Source organism: Danio aesculapii, chromosome 25 (assembly GCF_903798145.1).
Source record: "Danio aesculapii chromosome 25, fDanAes4.1, whole genome shotgun sequence".
Lineage (NCBI taxonomy): Eukaryota > Metazoa > Chordata > Actinopteri > Cypriniformes > Danionidae > Danio > Danio aesculapii.
In genome coordinates, this window is record NC_079459.1 from 13543300 (window position 1) to 13560019 (window position 16720).

Below are 16720 nucleotides of genomic sequence, written 5' to 3' on the forward strand. Positions count from 1 at the left end.
AACCAATATTGATTGACAGGCGCGTCATCATATCCTCAGTTTGTTGATTCACGTCCGCCATTTTCAGCGTGAGTCAAAGCGATATCATTAAAGGAACATCCTTGCTCTGTTTTTAGATGCAAGGCTCATTTGGGCTCAACACAAGATCAATATTCTCCACATTATCACTCTAATCAGAATTATTGGTTGTATCTTTAGGTAGGTTTGCAAACATGTGTACTTTTCTTTGCGTCTACCTTATACTTTAGCCGTTTGCATTTCTCACAATCACAGAAGCTCCCTGTGATCTTAACTAGGTGCAGCTGGAAAAGTGCAAGTGCATTGCCTCATGTGCGCATCTCTCCATTGGAAATAAAATAACAAACTTGCCTGCAGGTCACACACCAGAAGCGCCGCTCTACGTGGCGCAACGCTGACGCAGCGCCATGCATTTTAGAATTCTAAACATAGGTTTCTATTAGCCGACTTACATAGGTTTCTAGCACAGCCGACTTGAAGCGCCGTTGTGTGTACCCTGTAAGAAACCTATGTTTAGAATTCCAAAATGCGTGGCGCGACGATTCGGGACACTTCATGTTTCTGTCGCGCCACAGAGAGTGTCTGGTGTGCCGTGTTAAGGCTTCGAGCGGTGCATCCGGTGCCTCAGTCAAAGTTAATTCAGTGTGCGTGGTTATTAGTCTCGGTGTACAAACTCAGCACTTGAAACTAGCACACAGTTGGCTGTAAAACTGTACAAAGACACAAATGATTTGATGATGATACACCTCCCTCACTTTTAGAGACAGACCATTTAGAAACAGGAGATTAAAAATGTAAACCTTTGGATTTCCTACAGCTGAAATCCAGCTTTTATTAAACTTTAAAAGTTGGAACTTTCCGAGATATAAACAAAAGCAAGTGATGCATCAAAGTTTGATTAAAAAATCTTTGTTATGGTTAATAAAATGGTTATAAAAATAATTCTAATCATTAAATAATTGAAAAAATAATTTGTTTAAAAGTCTTGAACGATATTCTGGAAACTTCCTATATCTTTGTTTAACTATTTCATGGTGGGTTTCTTTTGACCGCCCCATGTCGTTTTAAACAATATCACAATGGCGAACGCGTCATAAAAGCCTAGTCTGTTTTGTGAGGTGCGCGTGCAGTCAGTAGAGGTCGGCTAAATGGTGCCAGGCGGGAGTATAAATCAGCCTTCAGTGTGGAATAACAGTATAACGCCAATTCATCACATCACTTTGAACCACTAAACATCTGATTCCTTTATATTAGTTTTAATACAGTAACAGAAACTTCAGGTTAATATAAAGCATTTCTTTTAAGTTTTTTATTATAATTATTATGATAATTAAAAAAAACTACTGTATGAACAATGCACAATACATAGACATTATTACAGTACAAGCAACAACAATCAATTATTAACAAAAAATACAACAATAAATACAAACAATGCAGACATGTATTAGAGCTAAATATTGTCATTTATTTAGAAAAGCTAGTGCAGCACACCTGTGTAGGCTATGAACCACTTCAAACTGCTCTTGTGCTCCACCATCTCACAATATAAATAAATATATAAACATATAAACTCTGCTTGCCATATTTTACACAGAACTGGCGGGAAATATGCATTGATGCAGCTTTATTATTTATGGTGTGTGTTTATTTTGATAGGTTAACTGTTTTTGTACTGCTTAGCACTCCTCAGCGCATTCAGAGAGAGAAAGCTCGCATCACATATACAGTTCTTTCACTCACCTCTTTTGGTGGATTTTTTCCTTGTTTTTTTTTGGACTTATATGGCCGTTCGTCACACGCACTGATTTGTTGACATTGATCTTTTGTATGGCTTTTTTGTTTTAAATACATATCGCCATACAATGTAATTTAGAGCATTGATTATTGTCCAGTGTGAGGCCCACTTTATATCATATCTCAATTTTAAAGAAACCAGATCTTAAACGCTGAGATTTTCACCAGAAGCACCTGAGCTGGCTTATTCCAAATTAAAAGTCTCCATGCATATACCCCTTTGTCCCCAATTGAAAAATCATCCTCATATGACAAGCACACCTGTTCATGCATAGTCTATATTTTGCAGGCCTTCTCCTGGTGGCCAGAGGCGATGGCTGAGCATGCAGAGATCTTTCTATCGCTCTACACAGTGGACATGGATGCAGCATTGGCCGTCCAACAGCAGGACTCCTGGGACAGTTTTCCTCTATTTCAGCTGCTCAATAACTTCCTCCGGACTGACCGTGCGTATTTATTATTCTTTCTCCTGAAGGTTGGACTCAAAAAACATCCATCTATATATATATATATATATATATATATATATATATATATCCATCCATATGGATTCAGTTTTCCTCACAATTAAAGCTGACAGGTGCTAACGTTGTCTTAACTGATGCTCAACACACACAAATCTGTTAAATCTCAGAAAAAGTATTCAAGAGATTCTTGAACCTTTTAAAAGTTTAAAGTGTGTGTTTTCTACAGGTGGTTTGTCAAGCCCACTCACCTGTGTGAGGCCCACTCAGAATTGATAATGTTTTGGATTGAGAAATTGTGTTGAATGTGTGGAAATTGCAGTCATATGAGAGGGGCTTAGTGAATCAGGGAGCGATACACAGTAGTCCAAAAAAACAATCAGAGGGCTAGCCACACCTCCATTTTCAAAAGCTTGCATTTCAGTCTATCTAAACAGAAACAGAACACCAGCATTTCCCATTTTAAATCGAGTCATCTGCATTTTCGAACAGCAGGCGTAACAGTAACAAAGCGTAGAATGAGATTTTATTTACTCTGTTAAAGCTGCAATAGGTGGTCTGCCAAAATATTAACCATTTTGCATAATATGTTTGAAAACACAGCCCCTCCCCTGCCATCCACAGCCACGCCTTCTGATATCATAAATGCACACCTTAAAGATGACAGTAGACAACCCACTAGATCATGTCATTTGCCAGTTAGAAAACTTTATAGTAGTGATGGGAAGTTTGGCTCATTTTACTGACTCTGACCTTTGAGTCTTGTTCACTGAGATGAACGAATCTTTTTTCTAGTCATTGCGTTCAAGTTGCATCCAAACTCATCTAATAACTACTCCAAATGTTGATCACACTACAAACAAGTCATAACTAGAATGCTATAAGAAAGAAAATAATCATCTATTGTTTACCTGGTCTTTTGTCTATAATTATGTCAACTCACCTCTTCCGACAGGTCTTCAAATTTGAGTCGTTTGTTCACGTCACACTGACAGTCCCGAATAAGTTTACCCAATGCACACAGTCTGGGCTGAAAGGAGCCATGATCAGTTAACCCTTTGAGTCTTTTGGTTTTTGAGTCGTTCATTCATCACGTGACAGCATGTAAAGAGAGATGACTCAAACCCGAGGACTCAAAAAATAAACAGATAAAACCTTTTCCCGGCTCCTACTGCATATGATTGGCTTCTGTCTTTGAACGACTCAAATCTGATAAAAGACTTGAAAAAGGAACTCATCTTCTACTCCTTGATTTTAACATTAAGTTTTCCAGTTCGGTACATGTGGCTACTGTATTAATAGTAATTTCAGATCTCTTTTTCTGTAGCTCACTTTTCAAGTAGTCAAAGTCCTCTGCCAGAACTGCTTTCATTTTAGCACAATTTCTGCTGTTATAGAGGTTAGGATTTCAGATTTTAGCACGTCAATGTTTATGTTCATTTCGTTGTGTTCACCTGGACTGGGGAGGTGGGTTTGTCTGGGTTGGTTTACGGTTCCCTTTCCAGACAAGTCGTTAAGCCATGGGTTCCCAGAGCCATCGTACTTGAATTTTCTATGTTTCATTACCATATTACACGGAAAAAAATTATTCAAAGATGATTCCTTGGATTTACTAACATTTTTTTTATGTTAAGTGGTTGTAAACAATTTATTTGGGCTGAATTTAAACAAACAAATTAAGTTGAGCATTATTAAATTTAATTTGTTTGTTTAAGTTCAACACAAATAAATTGTTTGCAACAGTTTTGCATGCAACACTTTTTTCAGTGTAGGATATTTTGATGTCGTCATTAATCATGAAATAATTAGGTTACTGCAGGAGCTAACAAAAAGTCGACTTACACCATGCTTTGCTCAGGAGCGCCCCCTAATCTTCTACTCCTCATGCACAAATTGTGCACGTGCATGAATGAACGAATCCCTACCTGAGAGGACTCCTCATTCTCGAGTCATACAAAAAATTCATTCAAAATGAACAAATCGTTCAAGAACAACCCATCACTGCTTTATAGTACTTTATAATACTACAATTCCGAACGAAAAGATGTATTATGTCTTGCACGTTTTCAGTTGTGTAGCAAGTAAATCTTGTCATAATGAGCAACATTTGATGTATGCAAGGATTGCTGGTCTCTCTCTCACGCGCTTTGTCCTAAAGCGACTACTGTATTCTAAGTGGTTGGCCGGTGGGGTGCAGGAATTACACTTATTACTAAGTCATGCTTGCATGCCATTTCAGCCTGAATATTCAGAGTAGCATGATAAACAATATAGGGAGCGTGTCACAGGTTGTCACTGTTCAAAAATGAACCAATGTGATGTGAATATAAAACTAACTTCATCTCAGTAAAGCAGGCTAGGCGGAATAGTGCTGTTTGTGAATGTTTTGTTGTTAAACTAGATAAAAATTTACATTGTCGATGCTGTAAAAGGTACCTTTCAGCAGAAGATTTGAGTGGCTAAACACTTGCGTGCTCATAACCCATTTGTAAAACAACAAAATCTACATAAGCTTTGCGCAACAAAAATCATTTTAAAACATAACATTACCTGTCTTAGGCCCCAATTTACACTGCCAGTTAAATGTGACCCAATTCCGCTTTTTTTTCATATGTGACACAGATCAGATCAGTTCTATGACCATGTATACACGGAAAAAACGCATGCATTCGAATATTTAGAGATCAGTTTCAGGCCTTCTTCATATGTGGAAATGAATCAGATATAAATCGGATATGTGACAATTCGACTATCATGTAAATAGGCAGATCAGATTTTTTTTGTTTACATGTTCTCCCTATGCTCACGTGGGTTTCCCCCGGGTTGCCCGGTTTCCTCCCACCGTCCAAAAATATGGAACTTAAGTTAATTGTCTAATCCAAATCGGCACCATAGACACGCTCCTAGTAAGTAGTTATCTCTTAAGAGCAGTCACTATCTGTTCATTAGCTACTACAGCAGGGGAGTTCTCGAGATCTACCTGAGCTCAAACTCCCCTCTTGCCTTGCAAATGGGAGGGAGCCACGGGCTCGAGGATCTTATGAGCTCAGGGCTCTCTCCCAGGACAGCATCTCAAACAAGCTTTATAGTCAATCATCAGCTAAGTGTGAACTCTTGAAATGGTGGATTTGCGTCAATGAATGCGTAGTTGTACAATCTACATTTGTTGACAGACAGTTTGGGATACTTATCAGAATTATAGGAAATGTCAGCCCGATAAATTTTAATTGGATGAACATTTTTTAGTCTTATGCCTTACCCTGACTATAAAAATACATATAAATACATTTAGATCATTTACTTTTATCATTATTCTTGGAATGTGAAGAGACTTTTAACCAGCACAACAAGAAATGTTCTAAGACATTCATTTACTGCACCTTTAAACATCACTTTTTACTATGTGAAGTTTGGTAAAAAAAAAAAATATATATATATATACAATTAGTTGTCATTAATCTTAACTTTAATGAGTCCTTTTAAGAACAGTCTTTCTAAGAATCTGAATGCTGAAGAAAATTAAATTTTTTAAGATTTTTTGGGAATATGTAACTTTTTCACAAGTTAGAAATTAAAAAGAAAATTTCACTTAAAAAATGTCTCCTTAAGAATGTTTTGTAAATCCGGCATCCCCCCTATAGCTCACATTTGTCAAAAGTTCTGATCACATGTTCTCACTGCTAAGCACGCTAATTAACACCAGTGTTGCTTTGAAAAACAATACTTGTTAGGAGAGTAGGTTAACATGCTGTGCTCTGTTATTGTCAACACGCTAATTAGATATACAGTGTGATCGGTTAGTGGCACTGAAGGCTAAATTATCTTCACTGGTTTGAAATTCGCCAGAGCAAATACTTGAATTCTGCTGAAGAGGTCATTTTTTTTTTAAACCCAGAGCGTTCGAGATATCCTGAACACCAGTGTTGTTCGTAATTAGCCAGACATTATCTTATATATCAATTTTACGTCCTTCAAAATGTGAATCTAACTGAGTTGTTGCTCTATTGATAGAATAAAAGCTACAGCCAAAATTGGTTTGCATGACTGTGACATTTGCGACGGTGATAAAGACACTTGCTTTACTGTCTCATTTGAACAGCAGTTTGTTTGGAATAGATATGGTTAGTTATCTAGGGAGCATGACAATGGAGATGGCAGCCTCTAATAACACAGACAGTTGGCAGAAAGATATAGAAAACTCCCACACTCTTTCATATATGAACTTTCTTGAAAAGATCCTGTCATATTGCTTCTCTGCCCTGTTCTCGCTAAAGTAATCACACAGAAATTTATCTCTTTTAATCTCAAAGGTAGAAATCAATGCCGGCTAGTAAAGATGTAGATGTTTTTGGTGTACAATTATTTTAAACGTTCATGTTTAATTAGCAGAGTTAAGTAATTGTAATAAAAATTGTTTAAAAAATTGAGAGTGAATTCTAATACTATAGTTAGTTTGTCATATTTCAGCTGTGTACTTTTTTTTTTAAATTGAGATTTAAAGTATATTTATGCAAAGATAACTGAACTAGTAATTATAATATACATAATAGTTGCATGACAATAGCATATGGTATGCTGGGTTGACACCAAATTTGTAATTATGTATTTGGGTGAGTTACATACAGTCAAATGCACAAACAGAGGCAAAAATTGCATCATGCAGCATGTACAATGTGGAATGCGTGACATATTTGCCATGAACACGTGGAATTCGCATCAATCACATCGACCATTTAAATTGTAATAATTAAACTCAAAACATCCTCCAAGTAAGCTAGAGTGAGTGGCACAGTGCTTCACATTTGGTATGAACTCAGCATATTTACATTTACATTTACATTTAGTCATTTAGCAGACGCTTTTATCCAAAGCGACTTACAAATGAGGACAAGGAAGCAATTCACACAACTATAAGAGCAGCAGTGAACAAGTGCTATAGACAAGTTTTCAGGTGTGTAAAGTCTAAGATGCAAAGCATTAGTAAAAAAAAAAAAAAAATTTTTTTTTTTTTTTTTTTGAGAGAGAGAGAGATAGGTCCATCCTGTAATTGCAGAATAAAGCCAAACAGGGAAATATTTGACGCTAAGCAGAGGGCTTTTGTATAAAACAGAAGGGCTTTATGTAAGAGATAAAACACATCCAGGAGGATATTATCAATGAATAAACGATGGCCGCATTTTCACTATCTCGACTAAAGCGAGCGTGCCAGGGCAAGCCAAGGCCAGTCGCGTTTCCACTGTCACTTCCGGGGCCTGGAGAGGCTAAAGCAGGGCTTCCTCAGGGTCAGCGGCTGGCCTTTTTTGGCCCGCCGAATACCTTGGGCCAAAGAGGGCCAGCTTGGGCTTCGGGGCGGAGTGAAAAGAGAGGTGGAGTTTGCCCGAGTCTGGTAAAGATGGCGTGCCGCCATTATACTTGTTTTCCGATCGCAAAGGAGTACATACCCCAAAAAAATAAATAAATAAGGGAAAGGAAAACATATAGCTGGTCAGTTTAGGATAAGCTGTTTTATAAAACACCTTATAGGCTAGGGGTATTTCTGCTTATGATCGCCCTTATGTTTCTACAGAGACCCGGAAGGGACATGATGGTGAAGAAAAAAAAATGGGTGGAAGAAAAAAAAGTGAGTGATAGGTAAACATATTTTTGAAAGATTTTGCGTTCCCTCGCAAATATGTTTTGCGTTCCCTCGCAAAACTGTTGTTCGACAAACTCTTCACTTCAAACATGACAACCCTCCCGTTTTTGCCAGATTATCCCGTATTTTACCATTATATCCTATTATTAGGTATTTTCCCATAAAACTGCTCGTCGATCAGTGCCCCTCATATGCAACCTCTGAATCAGTGAATGCATATAAGTGCTGACTGACTCCCAGAACAACTGTATACGCCATTTAAAGAGGAGCTAAAGTGCAGGACAATTTTGGATTCGGGTGTGTGTTTAAACATACAAATACACTTAATAATATGTAAACATGCCCGGATGCCTTGCGTGTTTTATTTTAAACACAACTAATTTCCTCTGAAATGAGCACAAACAGTTAAAGTATGTTCTCAATATATTAGTGGATTCGTAAAATGACGCCTCTGTCATCAAACAAAACAAAAGGAGAGATTCATTTGCCGCTCTTCACTTGTTTGATAACAGGTGTCACTTTTAATTGCGTGTACTGAAGCTGATCTGGGATCAGTTTATCATACGGAGCGCGTCCGTCAGTCAGCGCTTATACATGCATTCACTGATTCAGAGGTTGCATATGAGGGGGGCTGATCGACGCGCAGCTTTAATGGAAAGAAAGTGAATGCAGACATTTTTATATTAATTTCAACATGCTTTTAAGATTAAAATTATGAGAGAAATATGGGAAAATACCTAATATTAGGATATATTGTGGAAATACGGGACAATCCCGGCAAAAACGGGAGGGTTTTCATGTATGAAGTGAAGTATTTGTCGAACAACAGTTTTGCAAGATAATGCAAAACATCTTTGCGAGGAAACGCAAAAACTTTCAAAATATGTTTACCTATCACTCTTTTTTTTCCCACCCATTTTTTTTTCCAACCCATTTTTTTCCAGCCATTTTTTTTTTCTCCACCATCACGTCCCTTCCGGGTCTCCGTGTGTTTCCCTTTTAAATGTAAGGGTTTTGCATAAAATAATAAAGTACTTTTATTTCATAAGTGATCTTCCTTTGCTGCATCCTCCTTGATGTTTCAATAATGCATAATAATCTTTACACCATAATATAGACACAGCAGGTAATAACTTTCAGCTGTCGAGAGTTTTTGTCAAATTTAAATGGTGTGTTTGTGCATGAAACGTGCGCATTTAGATGCATGTGTGTGTAAGACCGGGCGAAAGAGTGCTCGCTTGACAGCTTTGTTAATGTCGCGAGGGGCTGAGTTTCTTTCTTTCTTTTTTAAATTATTTTGGAGATTATACAAAATATGAATACAACAGAAAGACATAAAACTTTACAACTTTACAAGTAACATGTTGTAGGCTCAACACAATACAGAGATAGATAAAATAGCCTAAGCTATATTGAAATAATTTAAAGAATTACAAATTCAGATAAAATAAAATTACATTAAATAAATAAACCAATATTAAACAAACAAAAGCTATAACAATTTAGGTAAATAGAATACAGATAAATTAAACTGTTTCAAACCATTTTAAACTTTTATTTTACAAAGGCCTATCTGAAAAAAAGATTTTAGATATTTTCTAAAAACAATAAACAACGGAGGAGTTTCGAAATATTATTTATAAAGTATTTGAATGCGATGATATTAATCAAATTTCGCAAACAGAGCACTTTATGGGTGAGCAAAACTATCAGAAACCACCTTCTTTTCTGTCATCCAGTCCTGAGCAGCACTGCTTCACAAGCGGATTGAGTTAAACAGCATGTAAAAAAATGTGTTTTATGTCCTCAACTAGATGTTTATGTTTTTATATGACGTGGTAAAATTTAAAAATGAATTTTAAATATAGAGCTTTATTAATGGATAACTGCTGAGCGCAACGAAATATAGGCTGTAGCCTTACCTGCTCTTATGTCCAAAACCGCCTAAAGGGGTGGTCCACAATGTTCTTTTTTTAAAGGTTTGATTGTGTTTATGGGGTGCAAAACAATGTGTGTTCATGAATCATTTGTAAAAAATCACATTATTTGTTTACATATCTTACCTTAATTTTACACAGCCACTGAGCTAACATTGAAACGACCATCATATTTCCTGGTTCCTCCTATAAGGCCCGCCTTCAAAGGGCTCTGATTAGTCAGCTAACCTAATGTGTTGTGATTGCCGGATCGGCTTCACGTCACTGGGAAACGTCATGCCTCTCTTGCATGCTGTCTGTCAAACTGTAAATAATGTCAGTGAGGCCGTATCAGTTTGAGCCTGAGTCAGACAAAGAAAATGAAGAGGACACAGCTGAACCCATGTAAATGTGACTCTTGCAAGATGTTTCTGAATGGGATGGGTTTTTTTTTTGTTTGTTGGTAAGAGGAGGAATGTGGTCAAGCCATCAGCATTTAATTTCAGCATCCCATAATAGTGTATATAGGATATGGTACATTATAGGATGGCTGTAAAGTCTCAGTTTCTAATAGATAGCAGGTAAAACGGTTTACTTTGGTTTTTTCTTTCACTTTCTGAGGTTTAACCACGTCATAAAATTGCAATCGTAATGACATTATACCGAAGTAAGGCTATTACAAATGAAACGCACTTCAGGTAATTATAAAGAGTATGTTTATGCGGAATACATAAATGAAAATTTACTGAAAGCACAGACAAACCTATTCTGAAAACAACACACTTTTGTAAATAAAGTGGAATTACCTATTAAGTGTCATAAAATTAATAAAAATTAATATGTTTTTGGTCACTCCGGAGCATTTGGGCGGCGTCTATCAAACCGAGGATGTTATAAAAATACATTTTATACCAAGTTATTACCTGAAAATTTCTGTGGTTTTATATTATGGTTCGTGCGCTGAGTCATTCCTCAATTAGTGGCGAGACCACTCGATACACAATGCCAACAGTCGGTCGACGAGAGTAAACAAATATAATGAACGAAAATACACAGGACTGTGCATAGACATATAATGTAATGCTGTACAGTAACGTGTCATTTGTTTGTTTCGGTTGTCTTCATTTCAAGAGTTCCCACTTAGATATGCTTAGCGTTTATAGCAGGTTTGGATGCTGTCCCGGGAGAGAACCCTGAGCTCATAGATACTTGAGCCCAAGACTCCACCTGGTTAATAAGCATATAAGGGGATCCGAGATCAGGTAGGTCTCAAGAGCTCCACCTTAGAAAAGGAGAGGAAAAGGAGGAGATGGGGTGGAAGGGGGGATTCTTCCAAAACGAAGATAGAGCAGTAGGGAGAAAGTGATCCATTTATAGTAAGCTTGGTTCACGCTGATTGGATTAATACTGATTACAGCCAGTCGTGCTCAATCATATCACGTGCTCCTTTTGAAATTTGTTAGTGAAACTTCACTTTAATAGTTCCGTGATGATGTGATGGTGTGCTTTAACTGCCTGCCTGATTCCCACTGAACTGGGCGGGTTGTGTGACATTTGATTCATGGGGCATTCTGGGGGCAGGGTTTGCATAACGTGCTGCGAGCTACTAGCCCGACAGTGAAATGCGACATGATTTTATGTTTGTTAAAACATACAAATTACACACAAATGTTCTGATGTTCTGAGCTCTAATAGTTTGTTAATTCTTTAATTAAACAAATCTGACAGAACAAAAGCTGCCGAAAGGAACATAAACTTGCCTACTTATTATTCAGTCTCAAGATGGCGCCAAATAGTCAAAAACACAAAGCTGATAGAAACCAAAATGGCTAAATAGGGCACACACTAACCTACGTATTATTCAGTCACAAGATGGCACCAAAGATTCAAAATCACAAAGCTGATAATGAAAAAGGCTGACTGGAACATACACTATCCTATGTATTATTCAGTCACAAGATGGCGCCAAACAGTCAAAAACAGCAGAGAGACAGACAATTGATATAAATATGAATATGAACATAATCACTGATGGTCAAGATGATTTGAAGCTCAATATACAAGCATACAGTTTTAAAATGTGCTGTTCTTTTCTATTTTTCCCAGTAGGTAGATGATAAGACAAAAAAAAAACTGGCTTTAGAGTCATTTGACTATTTCTGAAGCAATCTGATATCAAGTTACTAGACACATGAGAACCCATGGCATTTGTTAGCATTGTTATCAAATCTGTTTCAATGCTTCTTGGCACACCACATTTCAATACAATGCTGTTAAGAAGGTTTCCATGAGTTAATGTGTTTAACACGAACAAACACTGAACAATATATTTATGACAGTAGTTTAGATTCATGTTTGTACAAGTTGGTTGATGAAAATTCATTAATTTAATTTATTAGGTATAAGTTTGAGTAAAATGTTGTTGTTGTTTTTTTAGGTCTGAAAAAATAATTTTTAATGACAGTTGGTCAAAAAAGCAAGTGTTTTATTTGTGATGTGATTGAAAATCTCAAATATTTCGAATAATATTGATTTCCTAACTTTTCTAAATTAAATTAACCAACTTTTTGTTACAAATTCAAACAAACAAAAAAGAAAAGAAAAGAAAAGAAAAGAAAAGAAACGCCATCAGGAGTTATAGAGTGAAACAAAATACTCCAAGACTTGGTGACTTTGGTAAATTTACTCCAACACATAACTAAATATATAAATATATGTTATAACGGGCTTTTTTTCACGCAGTGAGTAGCACGTTCGCCTCACAGCAAGAAGGTCGCTGGTTCGAGCCTCGGCTGGGTCAGTTGGCATTTCTGTGTGGAGTTTGCATGTTTTCCCTAAGTTCGCGTGGGTTTTCTCCGGGTGCTTCGGTTTCCCCCACAAGTCCAAAGACATGTGGTATAGGTGAATTGGGTAGGCTAAATTGTCCGTAGTGTATGTATGTGTGTGTGAATGAGTGGGTATGGATGTTTCCCAGTGATGGGTTGCAGCTGGAAGTGCATCCGCTGCGTAAAACATTTGCTGGATAAGTTGGCGGTTCATTCCGCTGTGGCGACCCTAGATTAATACAGGGACTAAGCCGAACAGAAAATGAATAAATGAATATTAGAACAAATACTATATTTAATAGTAATAAATGTAAATTCAACTGTGTGTATACATACAGTTGAAGTCAGAACTATTAGCCCCCCTGTTTATTTTTTCCCCCAATTTCTATTTACGGAGAGAAGATTTTTTTTAATAACTGATTTCTTTTATCTTTGCCATAATGACAGTAAATAAAATTTTACTAGATTTTTTAGGACAGTTCTATACAGCTTAAAGTCACATTTAATGGCTTAACTAGGTTAATTAGGTTAACTAGGCAGGTTAGGGTAATCAGGGTAATTAGGGTATATATATTTGAGGTGTGAACCTACACTGGTCTCACGGTTCGGTTCGGTTACGATTATCATACTATCGATTCGGTTCAATTCGATTTCTCGGTGCATCACAGTAGTGATGGGAAGTTCAGGTCATTTTACTGACTCGGACCTATGAGTCTTGTTCTTTGAGACGAACAAATCTTTTTTAGAGTCATTTCGTTCTTTTCGTTCAATTTGCCAAAATATTATTAAAATGTTACAAGTTGCTTCCAATCTACAACTAGTCCAGACGTTGACCACACTACAAAAAAGTCATAACTAGAATGCTATAAGAAAAGTCTTTAAAAGTCTTCAAATTTAAATGGTTTGTTCACGTCACACAGACCCATATAAGTTAAGCTTAAACAATGCACTCAGTCGGAGCCGAAAGGAGCCATGATTCGGTCACCTTTCGAGTCTTCTGGTTTTTGAGTCGTTCGTTCATCACGTGGCAGCATGAGATTAAAGAGAGATTAATCAAATCCGAAGACTCGAGAAATGAACGAATCAAATGTCTTTCACGCGATGAATGACGGCTTAAACCCGATAGAAGACTCGAAACAGACTAATCTTCTGCTCCCACCTGCACAACTGTGCAAATGAACGAATCCCTTCGAAAGGACTCGTCGCTCTCGAGTCATACAAAATTGTTCAAGAATGACCCCTCGCTAGATCACAGCTGATTCATGATAGACACGGTGGAGAAAACTCTGCAGGCACGTGCTCGTGTCTGTATCCAGAAGTATCGCTGTAAAACAACTGAAAGGAGAGGAAAAGTCACGCCAGCAGGTAAAATGGGCCACAGTGAGTGAGTGAGAAAGAGAGAGATAGAGAAATTAAGTTTACTTTCTCTCAATCACACTGAAATAGAGTCTTCTGCTGTAAGTGTCAGTGAAAGACTGATCCAGCAAACACACATACAGTGAAATTGTGCACAGTTTCGTGTTTTTAAGTAGTTGGAATGTTGTAAATACTCACGCTCAGCCGCTCGCTTCCCTGGATGCTGGATAATTTGCTACATCTGCATACTTCTTCATTGGTGATCAATAAGTGCTGTTGAAGCTTAAGGGAGCGTCTTAAGCCTTTAAGATTAAATATATCCAATTTTCATTTGTGTGTGTGTAAGTATGTACACTGTAAAAAGCGATTACTTAAGTTTACTTAAGAGAGTAAACTTGTTGCCTTTTAATTATTAAGTGAACTAATTTTGTGCATAATTATAAAAGTTGAAGGGCACCAATATTACCTCCTTTACAAGATGTAAGATAAGCATTTGGTGTCTCCAGAATATGTCTGTAAAGTTTCAGCTCAAAATATCTATCAGATTATTTATTATAGCCTCCAGAAATTGCCCATGTTGGTGTCAGAATACATTGTAGCTGTTTTTGTAGCCTGTGGCTTTAAATCCAAATGAGCTGCTCTTCAACATCTTATGTCAGATGAACAGCAGTCAGTGATTGATGAAGCTGAAATACAGCACATTAGTCAAAAATACCAAGTAAGTTTATTTGTGGTGGAGTTTATTCAAGCCGTTTCTGAAATGATGAGTCTCACACAAATGCCATTTGCAGTACACACACACATATTAGCATTGACTGACACCATGCGGCTGTGGTGATTATAGCAGTTAAGAATTACATAGCGATTTTACTGTCATTATTACAAACATGCTCTGTTTTAAAAACATTTTACACGTATAAAATGTATAAAAATCAAAGAGAGTTGTAACAAATATTTTAATCCCAGTTTATTTGCAAAAAAGTAAAAATGTTCTGTGGACACGTTATTATAGAAACATGGCACCTGTCAATCAATTCGATGAGTTGGAAAATCTGTACTCCTATGTCACGTCGCGGTGGGCCTCAAAATCACTGGGATTTGGGTCCTATTTTAACATCAGGAAATTTTAAAGAGTCTTGTTGGGTTTATTTCACTCCAATATGACAGTGGACACACTATACATACACACAGTTCTGTCCAAACAGCTTCCAAAAGTTGATTTTCATCATAGGTGCCCTTGAAGTCAAAGGGTTTACAGATTTTTTCAGTTTTTTAAAGTAAATTAAGTAATAACTTTTTAAAGTATATCTGAAAATGAAAATCTGGAAATCTATGGTCAACACAATGAATATTATTAATGAATAATAGAATGATGATTCATTTTTTCTGATATTAGATTGTCATTGTCAGAAGATACCAGAAAATATTCCTGAAATAGACACAAAAGTTAAAATAAAATCTTTGTAATAATAATTACATAACTAAGCTCTAATAATAATAAAAGAAATAGTTTTTAGTCTAAATTATGCCAAATTATTATTAGTTTTTAACTGACTGATACCTTTTCAAATCAGTTGAGTGAACTTGTCAATTCAAATCTGCAAAATATAGTAGTAGATTTTAGGGATGATTAAAATAGTTGAGAGAGCTCGATCATCTCAATGTTAGCTTAATTTCTTTTTTAAAACCTTTTTAACACTTCCTCATTAAGTGTATACAGGGTATCTCTGCTTCATTAGGCACTGAAATCATCATGTGTTATTTCTAGGCCTTAAATTAAAACCTTATAGTGGATAACACTCAGTACCATCTAAATTCTAATCTTCCAGATTTTAGACAGGCATTAGTTTCTGCTCTTCACAGTTTTAAGTGTGTGCTCATGACAAAAAAAAAAAATGTTATGACATTGACGCTAAATGCTCAAATGAGTTTCATCATTGTTAAATGGTTGGGAAATGAGCTCACACACCCATGAGAGTAAAAAGGCTAGTGTTAATGATGAAGAATCGAGAGATGGGAATTACACTTAATGATGCCTGAGGAGACTCTCTCTCTCTCTTTCTCTCTCTCTCTCTCTCTCTCTCTCTCTCTCTTTCTCTCTCTCTCTCTCTCTCTCTCTCTCTCTCTCTCTCTCTCTCTCTCTCTCTCTCTCTCTCTCTCTCTCAGACACCCATTTCCTTCTGAATGCTTTAATTACATTGTGCATTTACACATATGGGAAATTGGGTAGGCTGTGGCACAATATATACTGGACATCTTATAGGTGAAATGAAATGAGAATTAAAGCTTAATTGATGAATCATTCATTCATTTTTCTTCGGCTTAGTCCCTTTATACATCAGGGGTCGCCACAGAGGAATGAACCACCAACTTATTTAGCATATATTTTACACAGCGGATGCCCTTCCAGCTGCAACCCAGTACTGCGAATCTTCTATTCTGCCTAGTCTTCTGCATTTGGCCACATGTTCTCATCCACATCACACCTGATATCTTCTCTGGCAAGGCATCATGGGAAGAATTCTCTTGTTCTTCCTTTTACACACAAGATCAGCCCAAAGAGTCCTCTTTTAGAACATATGATCATGTGATTGGAAAAACCTGAGTGTGGCTCCTAGATGGGAATTTGCTGTGATTTATGCATTTGCATAACTGTAATAAGCTGTTTCTCACTGGCAGTGGATAAAAATACAGGGGGTATATTTGTGT

The 16720-nt window shown here is 36.8% G+C and overlaps 1 protein-coding gene across 5 annotated transcripts in view; it reads left to right on the forward strand.

Annotated features, from left to right (window-relative positions):
* The window catches only part of cadps2 (Ca++-dependent secretion activator 2), a 351417-nt gene that overhangs the window by 294446 nt on the left and 40251 nt on the right, over nt 1-16720 (forward strand). For all 5 annotated transcript variants that reach the window (XM_056451362.1, XM_056451364.1, XM_056451365.1 and 2 more), the window contains exon 18: nt 2105-2261. In XM_056451362.1, the coding sequence (XP_056307337.1) occupies nt 2105-2261 (157 nt within the window). The remainder of the gene's footprint in view (nt 1-2104; nt 2262-16720) is intronic.